The 25,995-nt window shown below is 39.3% G+C and overlaps 1 protein-coding gene across 9 annotated transcripts; it reads left to right on the top strand.

Annotated features, from left to right (window-relative positions):
* Positions 1-1,625: 1,625 nt before the first annotated feature.
* rfx2 (regulatory factor X, 2 (influences HLA class II expression)) lies at positions 1,626-25,984 on the top strand. Of its 9 annotated transcripts, XM_030082690.1 has the most exons (19): positions 8,227-8,255; positions 10,528-10,636; positions 11,117-11,206; positions 12,263-12,345; positions 13,223-13,493; positions 14,617-14,691; positions 15,521-15,702; positions 15,898-16,017; positions 16,456-16,577; positions 16,978-17,096; positions 20,594-20,730; positions 20,879-21,030; positions 21,616-21,713; positions 22,149-22,298; positions 22,442-22,650; positions 22,761-22,914; positions 23,317-23,359; positions 23,786-23,903; positions 24,874-25,984. In XM_030082690.1, the coding sequence occupies exons 1-18, from the start codon at positions 8,242-8,244 to the stop codon at positions 23,899-23,901; spliced, it is 2,244 nt and encodes a 747-aa protein (XP_029938550.1). In that variant the 5' UTR covers positions 8,227-8,241; the 3' UTR covers positions 23,902-23,903; positions 24,874-25,984. The 9 variants fall into 9 exon arrangements, with proteins under 9 accessions (XP_029938552.1, XP_029938551.1, XP_029938550.1 ...); XM_030082692.1 differs by lacking the exons at positions 8,227-8,255; positions 24,874-25,984 and adding an exon at positions 1,626-1,751 and having other exon boundaries at positions 23,786-24,230; XM_030082691.1 differs by lacking the exons at positions 8,227-8,255; positions 24,874-25,984 and adding an exon at positions 1,815-2,006 and having other exon boundaries at positions 23,786-24,230.
* Positions 25,985-25,995: the final 11 nt, after the last annotated feature.

Raw genomic sequence — 25,995 nt, 5'->3', positions numbered from 1 at the left:
ATCTGAAGTATGGTAACAGAAGCTATTGTGCATTCACATGTAAAAAGTATTATCGAGAGTTGCTCTTTCAGCAGCAAAAACTGCTAACCTTTGCTCAAAAAAGTAAGAATAAATTGAAGGTTAGGAGGCAACATTTCTATCCCCAATGTTTGGTTTAACAGTTACCATTTTAACTCACGGCAGTTAATTTATGAACACACTACCTTTGTGTCACGTAGAATCATAAGGGTTCTTTCACTTATTTTCCAAGCCGCTTGTCCTTTTCATTGTCTGCAGGGGCTGGAGGCAATCCCAGGTCCAAATGGGCGCGGGCGGAATACACCATGCAGCTCTCCACTCTGTCATTCACACAAATCAAAATAAGTACATATGATATGTGACAAGTTCATAAATGAGCTTCCTTTTGAGATTTGTCGACTGATTTACTTTAGGAATAATAATAATAATAATAATAATAATAATAATAATAATAATAATAATAATAATAATAATGATAATAATAATAATAATAATAATAATAATAATAATAATAATAATAGACACATGTTCAATTAATTTTATTAGGAATTCAACAAAAAAGTAAAAAAAAACAAAACAATTACATTATGATTGGAATTGTACACATTTTATGCATGTGTTAACCAGGTCAGTCCCTTTGAAAGACAATGATTTCTTTTTCAATGGAAGCCTGGCCAATCTAGCAGCTTAAAACATTAAGTTTGAAGTATTACTACTGACAGTGCAGAGGTCACTTAAAATACAAAATCAGACAAGACAAAAACAAACACAGAGAGTACAGAGTAATAAAATCAAATAACGGTGCTATCACGGAAAGCAGGAGCAAGAACAATATAATACTGATTCTGGAATACCAACAAGGTTTTTGAATGTTGACTAATTCTTTCAAGTTTTAAGTTTTCAGGAGTGACCTCCAGGCAGTGCATGCAGAGTAGGAGTGCTTGACGAATTCAGTGCAAACTTTTGGTGACCTCTAGTAAATGGTGGTTGTTTGAGCGTATGGAATAACTGTTCTGGATTCTTCTAATATAGCCACATAAATATTGGGGGAGTAGGCCTAAGATGGCTTTATGAATAAAAGTCTGCCATTGTGAAAAACAACGTGTAGTCAATGAAGGGTACTCCACTCTGCTACAATGTTACAATGATGAGTGAGTGCTCTGCAGCTTGCTACAACTCTCAGAGTTGCCGTCTTAATGTAAACTGAATACGTTTTATTTGCATGTTTTAGCTACACCTGCAGGCCTATACATCCATACATCCTTTAAGACCACCTCCTAGCGGTTCAGCTTGACGGTGCAGCCCAGTTGAACTGGGCGGACCGCTCGTGCCTTTGGCCCCTCCCGGATATAGTGAGGGCCGTGACGTCGGCGTTCAAGGGTAGCAACAGTTGCCTCGAGACCCCGTCGCGCTATAGTGACTGTAGCCGTGGAGACAGTTACTTACCAACGGGAGCAACACTCAGCAACAGCAGCAGCAGCAGCATCTGGAAGTCACCGAACGAGAGGGAGAGAGGGGAAAGAGAGCAGAACTTTTCCTCAAGGCAAAGGTGATTATATGTTGATAGAATCTAGAAACAAGCTTTATCTGAATTTAGAGGGACATGCTCCTCAGGACGGAAGCTTTGCTAGCAAAGTCGATTTACCAACATAACTTTTCCTTCCTTGAGGCTTCTGTCCCAAGTTAGGTTTTGTTACTTCTCAATTTCAGTAACTGACGATCAGCTTCTGCTGGTGAGAGATTTTAGCATCTAATGTCCGCCTGGGAGCTCTTTCACTTCACACAGCGTCACTGCTACTCCGAACTGATCCAACATCACTTCACACTTGTTGCTACGTTGTCTCTGTGTGTGTGTGTGAGAGAGAGAGACAGTGGAGACGTGAACGCACTTTCAGCTCAGTCCCAGCTGGATGGACAGTTTGGCTGCGAGTCTCAGCTTCAGCTAAAGGCTAATTTGGACCACTGCAGCCATGGGGGCGAGTTCACTTGTGAGTTTGACCGTTTGTCGTCTTGTTAGCAGCAGCTCGGTGTTGTTCGTGGTAACTTGTGTGCTGGAGCGTCTTTCTCAGACAGGTGGGCATGTACAGCCAGAACTAGCCTTGAGCAACGTTGGTCCTGGTGGTCGAGCTGCAACCAGTGTCTACTGCAAACAGGCGAAAACTCATCACTTTGATATCAGGGACGTATTTAATGGTTTTTCTTCACTTGTGCTTGTGTCCAGAAGGCTGTAAGACATGAAAGTCGCACTGTGGCAGACGTCCACCGGTATTTTGGTGTCTCCCTTTAAACTGCGATCAAAATGATTAGTGATTATACATAATGCCACATAGCGAAGTGTCGATGCCTTACAAAGTTTGTTGAATAACATGATATGTTACAGCTAGGTGGTGCTATGAGGATTCCATTATACCGCTATATTCGAGTGTAAAAACTCCGATTTTATTTGTGCTTCAAAACTACCCGTGCCACAGTACATAGTCTTGCTGTTTATTTGAATCAGAGTGATATACAGGACTCATTTCTCAGCATGCCATTTACGTTTGCCTTTTTTCGAAGTTTCACAGTTTACACCCGCAATAAGCTTAAGAAACAGTTCGCTTATTATCTAGTTACTTTAAGCAACGCCGGTTTGTTGTCTCATTAATGTTGCAGTTTGACCTCTGTGGGATTTTAGCACTATGAGGGTCAAAATTGTGGTCGATGGGAACTTTTATCAATGGTTTTGCATAGTGCATGTGCCTGGTTTTCTACCACTTGGTATGCATTTCTTTCTCCCCTGAGTTACAAAAATGAACAATCTTTTCCAAGATAGCTGTCAGAGGCTACAGTGTTTGTATTGTTTATCATTATAGAATCATAACCAATCTTTACAACATGACTGTTTCTGTAACTGAAAATGACAGATAATTTCAATCAAGAAAAAAATAGTCTGAATATACAGAATGTTGGAATTTAGAAATAGTGGAATGATAAAACAGTTGTAATGTTGATGAAGACAAATCTCTATTAACTTTGATATGAAACGATCAAAATGTAGATTTTATATGTGGTTTTCATCACAATTGTTCAAATGCACTGTTGGAAATGTCCTTTCTGTTATTTTTTTGAAAATGCTTGCAAGAAGAATCGAACATGCATTAACTTAACACTGTGAGTAATAAGTGGCAGAGAAATAAATCTAACTTTGATTGGTCAGACATCTCTCTGCAGCTACAAAGAAAATAAAGAGATGACTGCGCTAAAATTGTATGTAACCCCCGCCTACCCCACCTCCCAATTTGAGCATGACACTGTTATGTTTACATGGCAACTTGATATACAAATACACCCAAGTCATGGAAAGAAAAGGGTTGGATTGGGCCAGGGGCTAAAATGCTATTCTTTTAAAATTCAGTGTTTTTAATCAGGTTATTTTCATCTACTCTGTCACTTTGGTGTGCATTGAGCTTTAGGATACAGGTCTGAAAAAAAGTTTTAAGTAACTTATTTGAACAAGTTAAATAAAATTGGAACACAGAGTGTTCTTTCTTTAGAGTGGTTTCTGTTTTTTTTTTGTTATTATACTGTAAAGTACAAGAATAATTGTAAAAAGAATGCAGAAAATAATTATTTCCATTTATTTTTTTTTCCGTTACTGACACATGATCTACAAAACGTTTTTGGTCCTTTTCAGAGTATCTCTCTTTTCATGAGACTCCTCTTTGACAGTGTAATATTTTTGCATAGTTGTTTCCACTGTTAACTGTGTAGCATTTTGACACTTTAATAGACCTGTGTGTGTTGTACGTACAGTCCAGCTATCAATAGGATAGCTACAGTAAACTCGGGCAGAGGGTGACCCGACACAGCTTTCAGTCACATGTCCTGTGTTGTGTGTGTGTGTGTGTGTGTGTGTGTGTGTGTGTGTGTGTGTGAATGTGTGTGTGTGTGTGTGTGTGTGTGTGTGTGTGTCTGTGTGTGTCTGTGTGTGTCTGTGTGTGTCTGTGTGTGCGCGCACGCTGTATTTAGCTTATCTTGATGAGGCCCACTGCTGCCCCAGGGAGAAGTTCTCAATCCCATAGCCAGTTACAGATATAGACCTGCTCATTGCCAACTGTTTAGCTGCTGCTGTTCACAAGTTATTGTATTCATATACAGTGAATTTACCTCTTGCTGTGATAAATGAATGTTTCCATTTTTTTCACATGTATCAGTATCTGTTTTTTGTACAGTTTTAATGGGTAATCTCATAACTCCAGTCAGAAGCATGTCACAAAATCACGGAGCAAAACAGAATAACAGAGAGAGAATGCCTTGTGGGGCTTGTTAAGTGGAAATTAATAGTACCATTTGTACACATGAAATGTTTCAGCTTCATAATCTTCACAATTCATTTATTTGTTAAGGGCTTTTCGTTTCAAGTGATGTGCTTGAACTGGTTTATAAGAATTTGTTGAAAGGAAAATTGTTTAAGTGTTCTAGGGACTCTTGTATGAAGTCTTCCAGCAATAAAGATTTTGGAAATCATTGTAGACTTACGCTGCTAGGATACAAAGAAACAAACTTGTCATATGCTGAGAAATCCTGCCCCTGGTTGGCCCATGTCTGTTGGCAACAAGTTGAAACTCGTTGTAAGATGAAATGTTTTTCTGTTCTTCTCCACTGTCTGTGTGTGTCATCAGCAGCATTCTTAACATTCCACCTGTTTGTATCGTAGCTACACAACTGGTAATTAAATTTCCTGCCACAAACAGCAGACAAGGCAGTGACATTTGCATTACAATGACTGATCCCCCCACCTTCCTTTCAGGCGGGCATAGTAGCAAACCCCCATTCCTCCTCTCACTTTTTCTTTCTTTTGTGAAGTTTTAGGTGCATTTGTTAAGTGATGTTTATTTAACTAAAAGAAATCAGCATAATCTTGCTACAAAGTAATCACAAAAGTTAAAACTCTTTCTTTGGTTGCAGTGAGATTTGAATTATATTTAGAAAACTAGTAGTTTTAAGCAAAATTGGTTTCAAGAGCACTTATGATTATGTTTACTTTGGTTCAATCACTAAGGATGTCAGATGTAATTAACTGTTATTATTTTATTCTCATTGTTGATTACTAATTTTATAGGATGCATATCCATATAGGAATTAATAATATGCATGTTGTCTGATCTAAAAGGAAAAAAAACCTGATCTGATACTGTGTCTGCTTCACCACTGTTTTTCTATATGGTCTGTAATTGCTGTCTTAATACAAATGACTATGTAATTCTCAAATCATTTATAATTTCTCTGGAAACCGTGTTTGACATGGTTTGCTTAATCAGTGAAATTTAATGAAACTGTTGTTTAATCTTTGAAGCATCATACTGTGCACAATTCACCCTCTTTATTCAGGAAAGCACATTTAAAACCCACACTCTCTATACTGTCTTCTTTGGAAAGACATTTCTGGTTGAATTTGTTCTAATAGCTCATTATGCATCATCCAACATTCACCTTTGACCAAAGATGCAGTTGACATTGCCTTATCCCCAGTGAAATATTTATATGTACGTATTTGTCTGCTTTCAAATAGATAAATTGGAATCCTGCTTCAAATATTAAAACAACCTGGTGCGATATTCACTGCATGAGTAAAAGATACTTTGCTTTCTCAGTGATTTGGAAAAACTACCTGATGACTCATTCTTCATGTCAGATAGTGCACGTGGACGCATACTGTACTTACAGTATTCTCATTCTGTTATCTCTGTATAAAAGACTTATCTACCTTATCACAATGCTTGTCTGATGGAGGTAGGATGCCTGTGCTGCTGAGGTCATCTTTGCAGAACATGTTTCTTGGGAAATAAAATTCACATGTCCACGGGCTGGAAACGCTTATTTAAGAGAGCAGCTGGAAGTAGAATTTAATAATGTAGAGAGTGTTGTGTGCCTGTATTGATTTTTGTTATATAGCTGCAGACTAGAATGCAGGTTCAATTGAGACTGAAGCAAAAACCTAAATACTCAGTCTTAATTAGTCTCAAAGACATTGACTTCTAGGTTTGATATTATGTTATAAAGATTTTTGGAGGAAGAGCAGCATGGCCTCAATATTTTTGGCCTTGTGTTTATCCAAATGTAATACTTTATGTCTTATATTTCTTCTTTCATATAAATATCAAAGGCTAATGCAGTCCTAGCAGGAGTAAGTGTTATCTGAGTCCTTCAGCTGTGGAAGCAAAACTAATATTATGTAATAATACTAACTGTAACTGGCAGCATTACACAGTTTGTCCTTAAGCGGCCAGGTAACTTGAGAGAGCAGGAGAAAAAGAGTGAGAGGGAGAGAATTCACAGTTGTGAAAGTTCCACATTCTTCCTCCTCTCCCCATTTCTTTCCCATGCCCATGTATTTTTTTCATTTGAAATGTTGAAAATTTGCAGTTACAGGTGCCCAGTCTTTATCTTTAGATGATAAATAGCACAGAGAAAAGCTGCTTGAGGTGTAAGGTGGAGGGCAGTGGAAATCTGTAAAAGGTTAAAAAAGACAGGGTGTTGGGGGAGGAAGTTCCTATTCTAAAGCATTGACGAACACACGATCTCCATGGCAACAGTTTGATCTTTCTCTCTGTGGCTGTCAGACCTGCAGTGCACATGGTGACAGAGTGGACAGGTTGAGCTGATGGCCAGAGGTGGGGAGGTGAGCTGGTGAGGGGAGGAGTGGGCTTATATCACAGACAGTGGTCAGTGCCTCCCTTTTTCCACCCCACACTCCCCACCCCTCTAAAACTCTGCCATCTGCAGACCCCAAGAGCTGCTTTGATTGGATTAGCCATGAATTAATGAGACAGGCTTGAAGAACAGCCTCTGTTGTGGAAATCTCTTATCATATCTTAATTTGCTCTTTGTGTCAGTGCATGTAGTGTGTGATCTTATAGCTTCTCTCAATGAAATCAAAGGAAAGTGTTGTGATTTTTTCCTAAATAACAAAATAATAATAATAATAATAATGATAAATTTGTTTGAAATAATAATGTACAACATGTTTACTGAAATTGGGGATTATATCTAACATCTATCCAAAACCTGTTGCTGTCCTATAGTAGATGTATTAGAAATATGTTTACACTCTGAGCTGCAATTGTCTCTCATATGTGTCCCTTTTAAAGCAATATGTGCACGTTTAGATTTTTTAAAATTATTTTCCTTTTCACTATGTTGGATAAAAGCAAAGCTGTAGTCCAGCTGTTCACTCTTACTTCTACTCATGAAACTTCAGGAAAGACTCAGCTTGGTTTTGAAAGTGCTGAATTCCAGTGCCATGAGTGTAAAAGAAATATACTGTTGTCTTTCTGATGACTTAAACATTCCTTGCTCTCCTCACCACCAAGTAGACACAAACTTCTCATACAGTCTTTGCATTTTTCTATGACTGCAGCCCAGGAGTAAATCTGCCTCTATGTTCCCTGGTGTCTGAAATTAATAGCTTACATAGTATTTATTGTTGTAAGTTTCTACTTAGCGTGAGACAGCGGGATCAGGTGGGGGATGGCATTGTTTGGTTTGGGAAGTATTCTGTTGGTTGCATAGCAACAAGCTCCTGGAAACGGGAGTGGACGGTGTTGCCACTAGCAACCGTTGTTGCTCTGCAAACAATGTGGGCCAGTGCAAACATGAGCCAAGACTGTGGGCTCCTGCTTTAATTGAACATCTGTATATGTTTTTCTCTGATTGAGCTCTGTTTAAGTTTGATCTGTCAGTGATAGATGCTTCAATTTTGTCTGCCCTGGAAACATTATAGACTGACGTATTGCCAACAGTTTATGAAGCTTTGAGTTTGTTAAAAATGTGCCTTTTGTTGTTTTTGTACAGCTTTAAAAACTCAGGTATTTCTTGAAGGAGGTACTGTTGCTTTAATAGTGTTAAGTGCTCATCTGGGATTTCCTTGTATAAAACCAGACTTACAGACCTGACATGAAAAGACACTTGTGTGTGAAGTTGTCTTTAGGTTAGAAGCATGAAGGTTTGGCCCTAAACAGCAGCCCATCCTCGGTAGTGGTTTTGCTGCAGTCTGCTGTGCCTCCTGCTGTGTTCTACCTTTGTGCCTTTCAGAGTTGCTGGTGGGGAATTTGTGTGGCTTTTAACCTTCCATGAACACTAAACAGACAGACTCTTCTAAGCCACTTTTTCTTTTTCTCCTCAACTCAGTGATTTGACACACTTGCCAAACCACCATGCCTATTGAAGCTAGTGCTTTAAAGGATGAAAACATGGAGGTCAGTGCTCTGTTTTTTGATCCCTCAGTACCGTATAGTACCACCCACTTTCTTGTATCATAAAGAAGCTCCTTGCTTTTTGTCACTTCCTCTGGTGAAAATGACAACTCTAAAGTAAAACTACGTGATTTTTACAAGTTTATTTATAACTCAACTCACACTTCCCGTACAAATACCAGGGTTTAGGAAGCTGCTCTGACTTTGCAGCAGGTTTTAAATGGTTCGCTCCTTGTTGACATTACTCTGATAATAAACTTTTCATACGTAATGACATGCAAGAAAGAGGTGTGAAAAACAATTTACTGGAATAATAAAGCCCCTACATGCAAGTGTTAATTGTGCAGTGTGCTGGGAAATATGTCAGACTCAAATCTATGCTTAAGCAAGCTTCATGATGGTGCTTACAACCATATCTGTGTTTGAAAATTAAAACAACAGCAGTTTCAACATAGTCAATCCAGTCACTTTATGAGTGATGTTGGCAGAGCATCTTCTTTTTGTCAGACCATCTTTGTCTGTGGCTCAAAAAAAGTTAGTGGTGGCTCACCCAAATATGTATAGCTTTTCATCTGGAAGGAAGATGAATTTTGCAACTGGGATGGTTGGTTTTGTCAGCTCACAATATAGAGTTGATCGGTTTTTATTAAAAAAATGTTTCTGTAGTCAAGGAAAAAAAAGCACTGTTCACACACATAATGAAATGGCATAAGCACACGGCATGCTAACCATGTGAAAGGGGACCCTTCTTGAACAATCTTTTTAACTGTTCATACAATCAAAAATGCTGTTCTTTACTGTGTCATAATTTAGCAAGCAACTCCAATTGAATGGAACATTGAACCTCTTCCAGGTTTTCAATTCTCAGGTAGGAATAGGAAGGATTTAATGTCCGTGACAGATTAACCATGCTGACCCCTGTTTTTTACTGGAAACATTTTAATGGTTTGTGCTGTTCATTCTATGGCCTCAATTTTGAAAATATTCAACAAGATATGTGACACCAATTTGTTTGAGTGCAACAAATTTTGGTTGGTTGATTTCATCTGTCTTCCCACCACCACGGTGTCCTCAGTTGCACCTCACTCATACTTGTTTCCTTTTCTTGACCAATTGACAGATTTACTGTTTATGTTTCATCACTTTTAAGCTATGCATTTTCAGCTGTGAGCTGTTAAAAAGTTTAGAATAGGGTTGAGAAGGCCCAGATTTGTGTGTGTCTGTTTCTTTCAAATAAACCGGTGCACTAATTATTGCAGGTCAAGTTCTGTTAGTCAGGATATTACCAATAAGTTAAGTAAGATTATTGCGCATGTTGTGTGTTATGTCTAATGCTAGCATGTCGAGGGTAGGTTGCATCTTGTGGCTTTCTGCTGTAATACTATTTGTGAACACCGCTCTGTCATTTACGTAGTGACTTTTCCTGCTGCTCCATGATTTGTCCCTTAACCTAAAGACTACTCATCAATTTAACCCACCCCCAACTGTGCCATATCTCTCCCTCCTGCATTGTAATCCTCCTCCCCCTCTTCTCTTTGTGGTCGCACTCAAAAGTTCCTGTGCAAGAGCTTTATAAAAGGGGGGAAATAGAGGAGTGAACATGGAGGGTGGGTGAGTGAGTTGGGGGTGGTCGTCATGGATTCCTCACCATAGCAACCAACAAACGTTTACAAAGCATTGAGGAATTTCCTCATATCAGCTGGATTATTGGAGCCCTTAGAGATCAACTCTCTTTCGAAACAAATGCTGGATATCATCAGGACCCTGGCTGGGGCTGGAACCCCATTGCCATTTTCATCTTTTTTGCTTTTTTTTTTTTTTTTTTGGGAGTGGGGAAGTTGTTGTTTTTTTATCTGCTTACTCCCCCTTGCAGTTCCATTCTTCTCTTGTCTCTGCCTTGCTGTTGCTCTTTCCCTCTCTGTCTTTCTTAAAAAAAGAGAGCCTTTGTGACACTCCATTTTTAGCTCTCCCTTGCTATGCTGTGCACATTGTCACCCAATGGAAAACAGACTGAGTTTGGAACTCAGGAAGTTGGTCACTGCAGTCAGTAACTTTAACTCCTTTACTGTAACTTTCTACTTAGCTCTGTTCTATTAGCAGAGTTCCACGAGAACTGCAAGGTGTAAGGTTAAAATGCATTCATTTGGCATACCTATTTGAATTTGTACACTTCCAAACTTCCATTATTGTCTTTAGAATATATTTTCATTTGGAAGTGTAAACACGTATTAAGTGTGTTCTTTCTTTACCCTTTCCCTTTCTTCACACCTACTAGCATGCAGAACTCCGAGGGAGGGTCAGACTCTACAACCAGCGTGGCAGCGCTGCGGACGTCATCATCGGCCCAGGCTCCTGTGGTACAGCCTGTCCCGGCCTCCCAGCAGGTAGGATAATGTCTTTACCCTGCTACTACTGCAACAACAGGCTAAATCTTTAATGGTTTACATGTACCATCCTGTGTACATCCATATCTTTGGTTTTATAGGAAGTTATTTTATTAATTTTTTTATATCATTGTATGAAATTACACCTGAAAGTATGTTTTCAAAATGGGTTTCCAGTTTGTGAGTTACAGAAGGCTTTTGACGTGAAGTTCCTCTACATTTTGCCATAGCATATTTTTTAACAGACCAATATATTGATTTGAGCAGTGTTTTATTGCATGTTTTGTTTGTTACATTTTTGAAATCAGGTAATAATTTCCTTTATGTTTCACTATCAGTGTTGATCATTCATCAGACATTACATTATCACTCCAAGCTTGATCAAATTGTATTTCATATTAGACTGTCTGCGATAGTGTGTTCGTTTACAATTGTACATACATACCTATGTAATTTGAGTTATGTCTTGTATCCACACAGAGGGTGTTGGTTCAAGCCACAGGCTCAGCTCAGAAGGGAGGACAAGTACAGCAGCTTTCAGTACCCAGGGTCCAACAGGTCCCTCAGCAGGTACACAGTACTGTACATACTGGTACAGCACTCTTCAGTACACCCCACAACTTCAACTCTTTTTATAAAAATAAAGTAAATTCATCAACTGTAGACAATTACTTCAGCACAAAAAAAAACATTTATATGAGCTGATTTACAAGGACAAATTGCATGCACAGCCTGTTCGGTCCTGATTTGGTCCTCAACTGATGACTGTAAGCAAGTCAAACAATTACCAAACCAGGTTTATGATAATAATCCCTGGCAAATGACCACAAACATGGATGCCAATTTTTTCCAGATATGAAACATTTTTCCTGCTTGTTCTGCTCCTCTTGCATGCGCTAAACTTTGTTTTTCTGGCTGAGCCTGGCCCACTGCATGTATACATGAATAACATGGGTTTAAAAACTTAAAACATTCTGCTGTGGCCTTTAGTCCTAGAGGCTTGATATCCAAACAATTATTTTTAGGTGTGAATGATGGGGGAAGAATACTTTTCTTGAATTTCTGCTGCTTCTTTTGTGATGAGGTGTGCAGAAAGAAGTGATTATTGGTGCTGGTGTATAATATTTTCTTTTCGTAAAGCTCAGTGATGTTCTTTTAGGCTTGAACCAAGCCCTTGCACAGATTCTGTGTGGTGTTGAGGGCTGACACAGCTGTACTCTTGTTTACTGTCTGTTTTGTCCATGGTATTCTTCCAATTTGCTTTCTTCTAATATCTCCTTATGACCATTTAAAATTTCTTAATTTTTACATAAACTGTAACATAATTTGTATGAAGATTTACTTTTCCTCAGGCTATCAGTCTGAGATAAATATGTTAATATAAATGGCTTCTTTCAACAGAATGTTGTGAATTACCTGAGCAGAGGGCACTTTTTTTCATGTTTGTCACTGAAATGCATGTTGGTGCACAGGAGGTGTGATGCTGCCTGCAAAATTATGAAGATATGTTTATCTGTGTTGTCTCTGTAAAATTAATATTGAAGCTTGACTTTCAGAGCATGACTTCTCAATCTCTGACCTGTGACCACTGTGCACCAGTTTTATTGTCCTGTTGACCCAATGTAGGTGCAGCAGGTACAGCATGTCTACCCGTCCCAGGTCCAGTATGTAGGAGAAGGTGGAGAGACTGTTTACCCCAATGGAACCATGTAAGCAGTCATTATATTGCAGCATGTAAAATTTGACATTAATTAAAGTGTTTATCGCCACTGAAGTTTTCCACTCTTAACAAAGACACTAAGGGCCATCTTTGCTTTCTCAGCTAGTCAGGCTCTGCCATTCACACACTGTTTGGTGACTCTTCAAATGCAGTCATCTTGAATTATGCATGGATTGGTGGTGATAGAAAAACAAAATGACAACTTCCCAAGATTCCAAAAAGATTTCCCAGAGCACTTTCTCATCATTTCAACTGTGTCACATAAAACTGCTTTTATAAGGCTTAAATCAAAGTACAATTTAAGCTTAGTTGAACCAAAGAGATTTTTTCCCCAAGGTGCATCTGTCATGACATTGCTACAAAACAGTATTTTGGTGAAATCAGTTCTGTTGTTGTTGCTGTCAACGTGATTGTTTACTGTAACAGCAGTACTGTGCTTATGTCCAAGATTATAAATCTAAATCACAAAAACACCACATTGAAAATGTGCTTGGAGGATAAATATAGAATGATGTGCTGAAACTGTGCAGTATCATCATATGGGACTTGATATTGCATTATGATATTTAAGAATTTACATTTCTTTTTTTTCTATTAAAGGCTGCACTACAACAATAATCATGATTTATTAAATACATTATGTAATTTTCACTGATTTCAAGCAGCTGATTTTGAGTGTCAATTTTTACCTGTATGCATGATTTAAAACCACAGTTATTAGTCCAAGTTCTTCAGTTGTTTTTAAGGAGCTGGAATTAGACTTCAACCTTGACAGAACTAACAATTTCATGAGTATCTTGATAAGTTAAAATTTTTCAGTTTACTTTCTTGTAGATTGTATGCTAATTACATTGCTCTTTCTCCAGCCGAACAGCCTACTCCTACAACCCCGAGGCTCAGTTATACGGGCAGAGCAGTGGAGGAACTTATTTTGACTCTCAGGCTGGTGGAGCTCATGTCACTACGGTAGTTTCCTCTGCCAGTGGCGGTGTGCCCCCTCATGGCATGGTTGGCATCGCCATGGATGTGGGCAGCAGTCACATTATCTCCAGTGGCAGTACCTATCTGATCCACGGCGGAAGTATGGAGGGAAGCCGCAACCACATATCCCACTCCTCACGCTCTTCCTCAGCTATGGTGAGCAACTGTTCCTGAGGTACTCTGTTGCACATTCGATATGACAGGATTAACAGGAACGCCGAAAAACAACATAAATCAAGGGGTTTGCACACATCAAGACAGAGTGACTCTAAATATCTGTTCTTCAACATTACTGAATGTATTTGGAGTTGTTTGTCCAAGTAGGAAGGTTTGTAGAAACCATCATCACTAACTGAACTTAAATCCTGACTGATTTACAAGGTTCCCAGGGACCTGCAACCTGAGTTGGGGTCTCCTCGCTCTGTAGTAACACCCACAGAATAGAGTGGTGCAGGGCAGTCAGCCTGTAGAATCAGGGCACTGGCTTAAATGATTCAGCTCTGCCTTGTTTCAGAGGGTTTCACAGGCACTTGAGCACCCTACGAAACAAAGCAACCCCTGGGGCTCATTACCATTTGGCCAAGAGCCCTCGGGAACCTTCTTAAGGCTTGGAACGCTGCCTGCTTCTTTTTGCTTTTCTTCTGTCTCCAGTTTGGCTGCAATACCACATATCTTTTCTTTTTCTGACTTGATTTGCTTCTACAGTTCAACAGAATGTCCCTGGTTTTGTCATTCCCTTTGAATGCCAGTTGGACTCCATAATGTCTTTGTTGTTCAATGATAGGAAAATATGTAAGTGTATTTACAACCATGGCATTCATGTAAATATCAAAAATACATGTTACTCTACCTGCTTTTAGGTTTTCATTTTAAAGTTTATTTTTGGCTAAATGGACTGGTGGGGTGGTTGTTGACCTATTGTCCCTAATCTGAAGGTGACCTGTGCCCCTGTTTGTGGTTCCTATTTGCATACATTAGAGTGTCTGACGTGAGCCTTCACTGAGCAGCTTAACCCTATGAGTTCCTTGATTTGCATGCTTTTGTCAGTCAATAATGGTTTTGGCTGCAACACTGACTGGTTTTAATGGAAATGCAAAAATCTGGCTGCTCGCTAACAGTCTTATTTCCTTCATCTTTTTTGTGTTTTTTTTTTTTTTTTTTTTTTGGTCATATACCCCTGCTTATATCTGTCCTCTTCTTTTTTTCTATCTCACTGTTTTGCCTCCTGCCCCTTCTGTATCCACTCTTTATTTCCTTTTTGGCATGCTTCTTTCTTTAGCTTGAAATGGCGATTGAAAACCTCCAAAAGTCTGAAGGAATTGCAAGTCACAAAAGCAGCCTGCTCAACAGCCATGTAAGTCAACCAGGAAATTTGTTTGAGAAGAATGAGCGAAAACAAAGGGGGAACAAGAAAAGCTGTGGCTGAAGTTGTAGTGCAGTGTGTTCTGCTGTTTTCTCCTCAGTTGGACACACATTATCTACTGCAAGCTTACCTATTTTGCACTGTCTCACTGACACGCATATTTGTCTAAGTTTTTGCCCTTGGCTTGAATGTGTACAGGCTACCACTCGTGTGTGTGTGTGTGTGTGTCTGTGTGTGTCTGTGTGTGTAACTCTGCATTTACTTAAGCTTCCTTTTTTTATTGCTATCATGCTTGACACTTGCACTCATTTGGTATAAAATTGATCACTTTGGAATTTTTGGTCCTGATAGGTGGCTGTCACTTTGTTTGGAATTGATTTCAGTGTCCTACTGAGTGACACTTTTAAGCTGAATCCTTCACATCATGTCATCTGAAAATATTTACATTTGTATAAAGTATTATTTGATGCAGAGCTTGCGAATTAAAAACAAATTCTTTGAAACTGTGGTTACTAACAGCAGTGTAACCTCCTTCCACAATACTGATTTGGACATTTATCCGATAGTTAAAAGGAGAGCTTCAGATGTTTGGCCCATATGCTTTAGTAACAAATACTGAAACATAGCCATGGAGTGCAAATGTTTTTCTGATGTTTACCATCCTAAAGTAGGTGATTTGTGGTTTCCATTTGCAGTGTGTATTTTATGTTAAGTGTGATAATGTGAATTCCATCGCTGGCCAGGTGACCACACAGCGAAGTCTGTCCACTGGGGGTTTGCAAACTGAATATTCGTTTCTTCTTCTTTTATGTGTATTCAGCTGCAGTGGCTGTTGGACAACTATGAGACAGCAGAAGGAGTGAGCCTGCCCCGATGTTCCTTGTATAACCATTACTTACGGCACTGTCAGGAACAGAAACTGGATCCGGTCAACGCAGCGTCCTTTGGCAAGCTCATCCGCTCGGTCTTCATGGGCCTGAGGACTCGCCGACTGGGCACCAGGTAGAAAGAGGAAGGGGCCGTTGCGGATGCTGCTCATGCTGATAACAGTAATCGCGTAACCATTATAGATGTGACAAGTATGATGATGCTTATATGCATTGGAGACTAGCTGATGGAAGAGGATAATGATAGTGATTACACTGATGGGAAAGCTTCTCTTCACTGGTTTCTGGCTTTTCTCTCACTGTCTACCAGAGGCAACTCTAAGTATCATTACTATGGCATCCGGGTGAAGCCAGACTCGCCACTCAACCGGCTGCAGGAGGACACCCAGTACATGGCCATGAGACAGCAGCCTGTCCACCAGAAACAGAGGTCAGCACTTTTGTACTGCCTGTCATTTTTACCTCTCCTACTCTTTTGGATTTTCTTTTCTCTTCAATTTGTTTACAGTTGTCACAAGATGCAACTGCATTTTAATAGTTTAGGTTTATTATGTTGCTCATTATTTAATCATTGACTGCTTTAGGCATTCTCATGTGTAAACCAGATTTACTATCTATTATCACTCTGTGACAGCAATCGCTAGCACATTTTCTCAATTTTTTTTTAACATTGCTACCTTCAGATCTTTCACACTTTGGAGTTATAAAGATTAATCCTGAGTATTTGAAAACAAGGTCATTCAAAGGCCTGTTTCATAATTTTCTTTATGATAATTTTGACAAATTTTGAATATTTTCAGGTTTTCTTCTTGTTTGATGAATGTTTCTTTAGTTGTGTATCCATAAAGACTTTCCTAATACTTTGTAGGTTCAAGCCTCTGCAGAAGGTGGATAGCATGTCTGACAACCTGTGTGGAAGCTCTCAGCACTGTAACAGCACTCCAGAGCAGTCTGTGGCTGCTCAAAGTCAACACCACCAGCAGTACATAGGTAAGTTATTGAGAGATTTACATGTTCCTTCCCATAACTGAGACTCAGTTCCCACATCACTCTCAACACCAAGGCCGATTTCATGTGAATTCTATCTATTGGCACAAAGGACAATTTTCTATCATGTCCCGTGTTTCATGATTCTTAGCACCCATTTTTTAATTCAATTAAATGAATTTGAGGCATAATTTATGCATTTACATAAAGATAAGTATAATAAATGTCAGACCGGTACAATGAAAGATCACGTTTCTTAAATGTTTCTGCACCATAAACCATATAATCAGCACATATGCTTAAAACTGTTCGCTTAGTATTAATTTCTGCTCGGAACACTTTTTGAGCTGTGTTCAAAATAAGTACCACCTGTTTTTTGTTTTTTTTTTGTTTCTCAATGCAGATACGGCTCACACTTTGCCTCCATTTCCTACCCCTGACTTGGGCACCCAGCCTCTGCCTGAGCGCATCAACTTGAATGATATCAAGAAGTTGCAGACACTCTATAGAGACCACTGTGAGGTGAGTTATTGCACCAGAGAACTTGTTCATTTTAAAAAAGGGATATGACCAATATCTGAAGGCTGAGCTCTTCCTTCTTGTTGTTCCACGTATTCAAAACTCCCACAGAGCTCATCACTTGCTAGAAAATGGTTAACACATAGCTGAAGGTTTAAAAACATGCATGCAGCTGATGCAGTTATGCCAATGTTCACTGTATGTCAAAAAAAAAAAAAAAGCGTAAAAATGCCTTATTCTTGATTGCAAAAAAACAACACCAAACAGTCTGTAAAGTTCAATGGTCTTGTTTCCAACACTTAAAAAAATCTGATATTCATACCATCAAAAAACAGATTGGACAACATAAAAAAAAATGGAAGAAAATATATTTTGGGGTGGTAAAAATGATGACAGTGGTCTGATTCTTGCTGTACAATGACCATGTACTTCTGTGTTTCTTATCATATCAAAAACATGCTCAGCAAACAAGAAATTTTAAAATTCACAGGATACAAATCAAACATGAGTAGTAAAAATTAGCGTATGTTTGGTAAAATCTCACCTGGTCAGAATTTTTTAGAATATGAAAGAAAAACCACAAATGGAGCTGAATGGCAGATTTATTCAAGAACGGAGTCTTCTTCTTTGGCATTATTTATCAGGTTGACATATTGTTTTTTGGGGACTTATTTGTTTTTTCAATCTGAAACATAGCTACAGCAGTTTACAGATGCCCTGTTCCTGAACTAAGTAAAGTTTTGTCTGAACTGTGTCTAGGCTAATGTAGGAAGAACATGTTGTGGAGAAATGTATTTTGTTATCAGGACAATAAATTGGGGTACACAGAAAGAGATTAAACACTGGCAATGAGGAAACCACAAATTATACTGAACATTAGAACATGGGGTTTTACATGCAGGAGAGGGACTGTGATTAAAGCAGCAAAGCTCTGGCTTTATCATATTATCCCTGCCCTCCCCTTGTCCAGTCTCACCACACTCCCTTTGTTCCAGCCGTCTTTTCATCTCTGTGCAGCTTTCAAGACATGCCAATTAACCTTTGAGCGCACTGGGTGGACATCTTGGTGTCTTTGTGGTGGCCTCCCCTTGGGCCTTTGTGTAGCCTTGTCTGTGGATGGGCACATGGGCTCCTGTCTTTGTCTGCCTGTGCATTTCTGTCACCCTCACAGCTCTCATTGCCTCTATGTGTTTAATGTTCATGCATCTCAGGTTCCTCCCATTTTGTGTGATCCTGCTGAAATGTGTTAAAACATGAGCCAAGATTTTTTTTTTACTAAAAGCATTTAAAGTTATGACACAAATAAAGGCAACAAGTTGGAATGAGGGTAAAACAGCTTCAACTTCACCTTTAATGCTGTGAAAGGTTCCCTTTTTGAGTGTGCTGTAAAAAGATGAGTATCCACTGCCGGGCAGGTATTTATTTATGTCATAGTAACTGAAAGAAAGTTGGAGAAAGGAGATTCTGATCTCCTGAATATCTTCTACATTTTTCAACATGTACTCACATTGCATAAACAGTTGATGAGGGAAAAAAAGTCAGCAAGACCAAAGTGCTGACCCTGCAAACCAGGACTGCATGTGTGCCTATGTGCCTGTTGAAGCTAAATGTTGAAGTCAAAATTTTATGTTAACATATAAAAGTCTGATGGAGAGCATCCTGTCTTTTAAAACCTCAATGAAATAAAAATACATATTAAAATGTTAGTAACTTGTGCTTGTTATAAATGTATTTATTTTTGTGTACCGTAGTGAAATATACAGTTCAGCTTTACTTTGCTGTTTCCTCACCACACATGTGGCACCATTGGGTTCTGAGAGTATTAATCAAATCTGGAACTTGCCCTCTCTATGTCGAAATGTTCTGCAGAAATCCCAAAGCCCTATGACTTTTTTTTTAATTCCTTTTTTTTGAAGCCTTCAATATGACATGACCATGTGGTTATGTACTTTGAGTCACAAATGGGCAATATGTTACAGACAATAGTTGAGATTATCTCAAAGGTCAAATTGCAAAAGGCAGCTTAGTTGTCTGCATGAAGGAGAGATGACTTCATTATTAGTAACCCTCCTGATCATCTCTGATTAATGTGAGATGTTGCAGTCAGGTAGATAATACACATTCAAAATTCAAGTTCTTTGGCCTAAATACTGTAAAGATGAGTGATGAAAGGATGCTGAAATAGATGGTTTTCACTTCGTAATCTGCTCTTTGCTGAAGCATTCTGATGTGTCATGAAAAACAGTGCTTTTGAGTTTTATATCAGACAGTGATTTTTACACTCACTATGCCTAATTGTAATTTTTTTTATTTTTTATTTTTTTTGGTTTCCCACATTCCACAAATGTTTGTTTGTTTTTATAACAGCCAGTCAAGCTTCAGCTGGGCCAATGAATTGATATCCATCCATAAAATACTTAACTTTTCAATAAAATGTTTTTGTTACTAATTTCACTCTGTGAGCCACATTATTTTGTGCATGCACAAACACGGGGGTTCAAATCTTGAAGCTTTGCTGCAGGCTGTCTGTCTGCGACTTTGCATGTCAACACTTCTTCTTTCAAAGAGGCATGCCGTTTTTCCTGTGTGGCAGAAAAAACAGTGGAGGCAAAATGCTCTTGTTGAGCGGGAATGGGGAATTCTCCTTTTTGTTTTGGAGTTCTGTTATTGACCTGTTGCTGGGGGCAACTGTAAACATGGTTGCCATGGTGATAGCTGGAGAGGAAGCAAAAACATATCATGTGATTGAAGCCGACACTGCTGTGTGTAACAAGATCCAGTGGTAAGCGCTCGTCCTGCCAGATAGAGAAAGGGGAGAATCTCTGGGCACGGTGTGAATCGTTTGCTGCAGATCCCCATGTGGCGATATATGCTCTTTAAAAAGAAAAACTGAGAAATTGACTCTTGGTTTTAGATGGATCTAATTTTCCTCTGGAGTAATAGAGTAATAGACACAAAAACACTTTTGTAATGCTTGAGTTTGCAATCCACTTCTGTTAGACCAGATCCAGGTTTTTCAAACTGTCTTTAGAAACAAACTATCATTTTGGATCAACTGCTTGTCTCGGCTTCCTTTGTGTTCGTGGACTGTTCATTTGTGTGCAGTAAACTCTGCTTTCAAAGAGGCTCATGCATTTTAACAGGAAGGAGGAAGTCACATGGTTCAGATCACTAAAAGTAGGCAGATGCTTGCACAATCCTTGAAACAAATAAGTTCGAATGCACTGAAGACTAAAAAAACAGTGAAATAAACAAATAAAAAGAAACCTGCAGCTGAAGTCTAAATGTGGTCTTTTAAGATTCTCCTGATGATTAATGTGCAGGGAGCTGTGTTTAAGCTGGCTCATTGTATAACCAGGAGGGCCCAGAGTGAGCGAGAGGCTGCCTGCCTGCCGAAACTTTGTTGTGTGTCTGGTTGCCATGGCTCAGCTCTGTATGTTTGCCCCCTCCTCCCCCTCTTCCCTTCCTCTCTTCCTCTCGCTCTGGCTTCTCTCCTGCAGGCAACTCTGGATGTGGTGATGAACCTCCAGTTCCACTATATTGAGAAACTCTGGCAGACGTTTTGGTATTCAACACCGCCATCTAGTGATGGAAATACAACCATCTCCAACAGGTCAGACCACACAGACAAGAGGAGGCAAGCATTCACTAACCTGTGCAGTCATGTTTGAAGATTAAATGTGTGAAGTGATGAACTAAGCTCTTTTCACTTGACTTTACCACAATGTTTTATTTATGCCGTGGCAATATTTACACTGTATTAAAGGGTGTTTTTCTGTTTGCAGTGATGATGATCTGGAAGGTTTGATTCCCAGAGAGAAGCTGCTGGCTCTCTGTAAATATGAACCCATCAGACTATGGATGAGGAGCTGTGACCACATCCTGTACCAGGCCCTGGTGGAGATCCTCATTCCTGATGTGCTGCGTCCTGTTCCCAGTCAGTACTGCTCTGTTTTTATATTTAGGATTTGTGAGTTTAAAAACATTTTAGGAATCTGTGGCAAACCTATTAACTGGTTTTATTGATATTTCTCAGAATATGTCAGAAGAAATTTCTCAGAATGTAGCTGACTGTTTTTACCAACAGAAAAGTCACAAAAGATAGTCACTTTCACACAACAGAATATTAATGAATGTATTAATGAAACTGGTAAAAGTCCAATGAGTATGTGTGCCTAAAAAAGTCAGTGAAATAAAAGTTTCAGGTCTGGCATATGCACTAGCCTCTTCATTATGCTTTATACTGTCTTCATATAAATATATATTGTTTTTTGAAACTTGTGAGTGAAAACATCTACTTTTTCTATGGAAATATGTTACTTTCCAAGACTGGAGTTCGAGTGGCAGGGTTTCCTTATGGCATACAGTTATCAAATTCTAAATCCTTAAAAAAAATTACCCTTCAACATGACATTCAGTAGATTTGAATGTTTTTGTTGTAATTTTTTTAACCGACAGTAACTTCTGCAGAATAGAGACCTTTCTTTGTTACTTTGTAATCCAAGCTGTTCTGTTTCTTCAGGCACACTCACTCAGGCCATCCGTAACTTCGCCAAGAGTCTGGAGGGCTGGCTGACAAATGCCATGACCAACTTTCCTCAAGAGATTGTCCGCACAAAGGTAACAGCAAAAACTGTCCCCCTGTGTCCTCGGACGATTCATATGGTTGGCATGGTGATGCAGTGGCTAGCAAGAAAGTATGGGTGTAAATCTGTCTGTGCCCACGCCTATATATGTGTAATTTCTTCGAATGTGTATATGTGTAATTAATTTTGATGCTCAGCATTTAATATTAACTACTGAAAATCTTGTATTACGACTGTGCGATCTGTCTTTGCAAATAAAAAGTTGGTGATTTCATCTGTATGCTACAGAGAGTTTCAGCCACAGCCTGTCTTTAGAAATGACAGGCTGAAATACTGAAATAACTCTATTAAATTAAATAACATCAAATTTACATCATTAGTCAGAGCAAATTTTGAAAACTTGTCAAGTTCTTATACTCTTCCCTCCTCCTCTTTTTTTTTTTTTTTTTTTTAACCGCCACACATGAAGGTGGCGGTGGTCAGTGCATTTGCACAGACTTTGCGACGTTACACCAGTCTGAACCACCTGGCCCAGGCAGCACGCGCCGTCCTCCAGAACACCTCACAGATCAACCAGATGCTCTCCGACCTCAACAGGGTGGACTTTGCCAATGTCCAGGTAAAGTTTGCTGCCAGTTCCCAGCTCATTTAAAGTGAAAACTCCATGTTTGTGCAGCACAAGATGCACCTTGTGTCAAAGATGTGTCTGTCTGTCATTGTTTCTTGCTGAATGTAATGAGATGCGTATGTTTTGTCCAACAGGAGCAGGCTTCCTGGGTGTGTCAGTGCGATGAGAGCGTGGTTCAGCGTCTGGAGCAGGACTTTAAGGTCACTCTGCAGCAGCAGAGCTCTTTGGACCAGTGGGCCACCTGGCTGGATAATGTGGTCTCTCAGGTGCTAAAGCCTCACCAGGGTAGCCCCAGCTTCCCTAAAGCTGCACGCCAGTTCCTGCTAAAATGGTCCTTCTACAGGTATGACAGAGGAAATGCTAAAGTGTGTAGACATACCCCACTCTGTTGTTAAAATGCTTTTTAGATGATAGCTTCATGACACATTTTGTTTATGCATCTTTCTCCTGTAGTTCAATGGTGATCAGAGATCTGACCCTGCGCAGCGCTGCCAGTTTTGGCTCCTTCCACCTGATTCGCCTTCTTTATGATGAGTACATGTTCTACCTGGTGGAACACCGTGTGGCGCAGGCCACTGGGGAGACTCCTATTGCGGTCATGGGAGAGGTGAGAGAAATCACTCCTCTCTATGGAAGACAAACAATATCACTTTCAGGCTTTGAAAACTAAATGGTTAATAAACTTCAGATCTTCTGTTATGTTCTGACAGACCTCTCTAAAGCTGCATTTATGAGGCAGATTTTGTAAAATAAAGTTGGAAACCTTTTTGGTTGTTTCTCACATCTATTAGTTTAACTATTGATTCTGTAATTCACCATATCTTTGACTCTTGTAATGCAAATAATTTTATTAAGCTTAATTTTTTCAATGATACTTTTTCTAACCTGTCTTAGTTTTATTATTGACTAATAAAGTTAATTCTTTTGCATTTGTTGCCATTCGTGTTTCTTGATATGAAGCACTTGTGGCTGAAACCTTCTTTACAAATGAGTTTGCCTTGTCTTACAGTTTAGTGACCTGAGTTCAATGATGCCGTCACTTATGGAAAAAGGTAAGCCTTCAGTGACTGTGGGTGTATCTGTGATCTGCTCATCAATGCTTAGATGTCATCAAAACATAAACCTTTTGGTCTGCTTTACAATGGAGACAGCCGTCAGAGCACCACATGTAAACATTTTGTCCCAAACATGTTTGACCCCAACTAAGCGTTAATGAAAAATGAAACAGCCTGTTTTGCAGACTGAATTTAATTTGGCCCTAAAATAACTAATGTGTATATCTTAGTCTCTCAACTCATATAAATGAAAAAGATATAAAACAATGTCAAGGCATCTTTTTTAAATGCATTGTCTGGCTGTTTTGACCTGCAGCTGTAAATTAGTTGCATATTTTTCTCTCCGTTTTTTCCCCTCAAAAACACAGTAAATTGTGTTTAGTAAATGGAATGATCACCGAGAACCTGTCTGTGTGCTTCTAGATGCCTCTTTCTCTGATGAGATGAGTGACCTGGGCAGCGACGGCGACACATCCAGAGGACCGACTGAACCTGCTGTAAAGAGAGAGAGGATTGAAATGAGCCACCCTCTGCAGTAGATGTGAGTTCAGTCTGACCCAGGCCAGAATCAGAGCTGTCTGAGAGCCGCGTCGGTCCCCGAGAAGGTAGTTTGAGGGGCTTATCTGGGACGTAACCGCTCTCGGCCTGAGTGTCTTTCTGCAGTTTATGTGTGCAATGTACATAGAGATGAGTGTAGCAACATCAGTCCTCCCCTCATTAGTATTCATAGGGATGATGGACTTTCTCCAAGAAAGTTCAAACATCTGCATTTTCATTTTTTATTTTCGTTACTCACATGGATGTAACACCAGTCTGATTGTCTTTCTGTTTTTGTTGCAACTGTGAATGACTTTGTGCAGTACCTTTTTGTTGGATGTGTAACCTTTGAATGATGGTGTGTGCTGTTCTTGTAAATCTTCTTTATCTCAGTTTCCTTTCTCAATTTAATTAGTTGTGCCATAGTGTCTTTTGAGTGCCTTAGATCGCTAACTTTAAAACCACCACTTACAGATGTCTATCTGTCCCTCAGCCGTGCCTCTACCGCAGGATGAATGTACCGTCTCCAAACCTCAAAAATTCAAAGCACCTTTAACGTTGATTCGGTGTAGGTGTGTTTTCCTTATTGCCTTTGCTGCAGCTTGTTGCAAACACAAAACTAGAAAGTAAAACAAGAAGAAAATACGACCTACAGACCCAAAGGACCTTCCCCTCACTCGTTCCCACCAGCCTAGCTATAGTCTTTGCTCTGCGTGTCAGACATTAGGACCTCATGAAATAGTCAGGAAAGCAGGTAAATCTGTTACCTTAGCCATGTCAGATGTGGGTTTGTTTACCTCAATAGATTTCTATGCTGTGCTTCATTTGACTCGGATGACATGAGGCCAGTATGAAAAGACAAAATGTAGCCACTGTCCTGTTTTGTGTCCCGCTTTATTTCTTTCTGTGTACATAGTTCCTCCATGCTCCTCCAGTGGTTGAATCTTGTGCTTGGTCTCTTTCACCATTAACAGAATTGAACCATGTCCAGCGTGATCAGAGACAGATCTATGATTGGTCCCTCGGTGGCACATTTCATGTAAGGAAGGTAAAGAGAGCACACTTTGCACCTGTAAACCAAAACCCTGCTACAAAAAAAGGATTTTGTTGATAACTGAGGTGGCACACGCTTCTGGACTTAACCGGTTACAAAATAAAATATATTACTTGAAATATACTGCAAGATATACATATGATTGCCACTTTCAAAATATTGGGAAATATTATTATTAAACCTCATGGGAATGTATTGCAGGATATTTTCCAATGAACTGCAATGTTTTGTTTTGTAGGGGAAGGTAGTTTGATATCACCCTGTTAGTTAAGTCTTAACTTCTGTTTGATGGAAGAATACCGTGCATTAATTGAGGACTTTACCTATAATAAATTATATCTATGATATCTTTAATGTTAAAAGTGCGTACTCTGTGGCCTTTGGCTTTCTCCTAATCTGTTTCTCTCCTCTTACGCTGTGTTGGGTTGGTCACATTGTATCACAGGGATATTCTTTGATGTGTAATCGATTAGACTGGTGTGTGTGATAAATTTGTTTCCGATCTCAGTTGTTCAGTGTTTCAAATTCAGTTATTACTGTGGTGCTCATGCTCCTCAGTAAGCTATTGAACTGTCAAAAGTACACTTTCTATTTATGAGAACTAATATGATTTGATGGACTTGAGCTTTGTGTTGAAATCAGTGCGGGGTTGGGTTTTTTTTCCCCCTATCCCTCCTCCTCTTTCCCCTCTTTGGATGATTTTGTTGTAGCGATGAGAATTGTCAGAGTTATTTAAGGCTTTTTGTAACTTGTGCCTGTCACAGTAATTTGCCTTAAAGTGCTTTGGGGAAGAATAATTTTTATGTGTACTTTGTAATGTTTTGTAAGGTTGTTTTAGATTTTTTGGCGGAGGATTATTTTTTATCGAACTCTGTTCTTCTTACAAGTATACTGAACCCTTATTTTTGTGTATTTTTAAATCTGTTCTCGACTACAATTTAACTAGCTCAAGGACAGATGATGGTCTGTAATAAACAACATAGTTCAGCTGTATTTTGTATTCGGTCACATGTGTAATAAATCGGTGTAAACGAAAGCGTTT

This window comes from Salarias fasciatus, chromosome 23 (genome assembly GCF_902148845.1).
Source record: "Salarias fasciatus chromosome 23, fSalaFa1.1, whole genome shotgun sequence".
Classification (NCBI taxonomy): Eukaryota; Metazoa; Chordata; class Actinopteri; order Blenniiformes; family Blenniidae; genus Salarias; species Salarias fasciatus.
This window is presented reverse-complemented; position numbering and strand designations above follow the sequence as displayed.

What these genes read in the sequence shown, in the direction of transcription:
- rfx2 (XM_030082690.1), top strand. An exon ending in GCAGCCTGCTCAACAGCCAT is followed by an intron (nt 14,692 to 15,520) that starts GTAAGTCAACCA and finishes ATGTGTATTCAG; the next exon opens with CTGCAGTGGCTGTTGGACAA. An exon ending in CTATTGCGGTCATGGGAGAG is followed by an intron (nt 22,915 to 23,316) that starts GTGAGAGAAATC and finishes CTTGTCTTACAG; the next exon opens with TTTAGTGACCTGAGTTCAAT.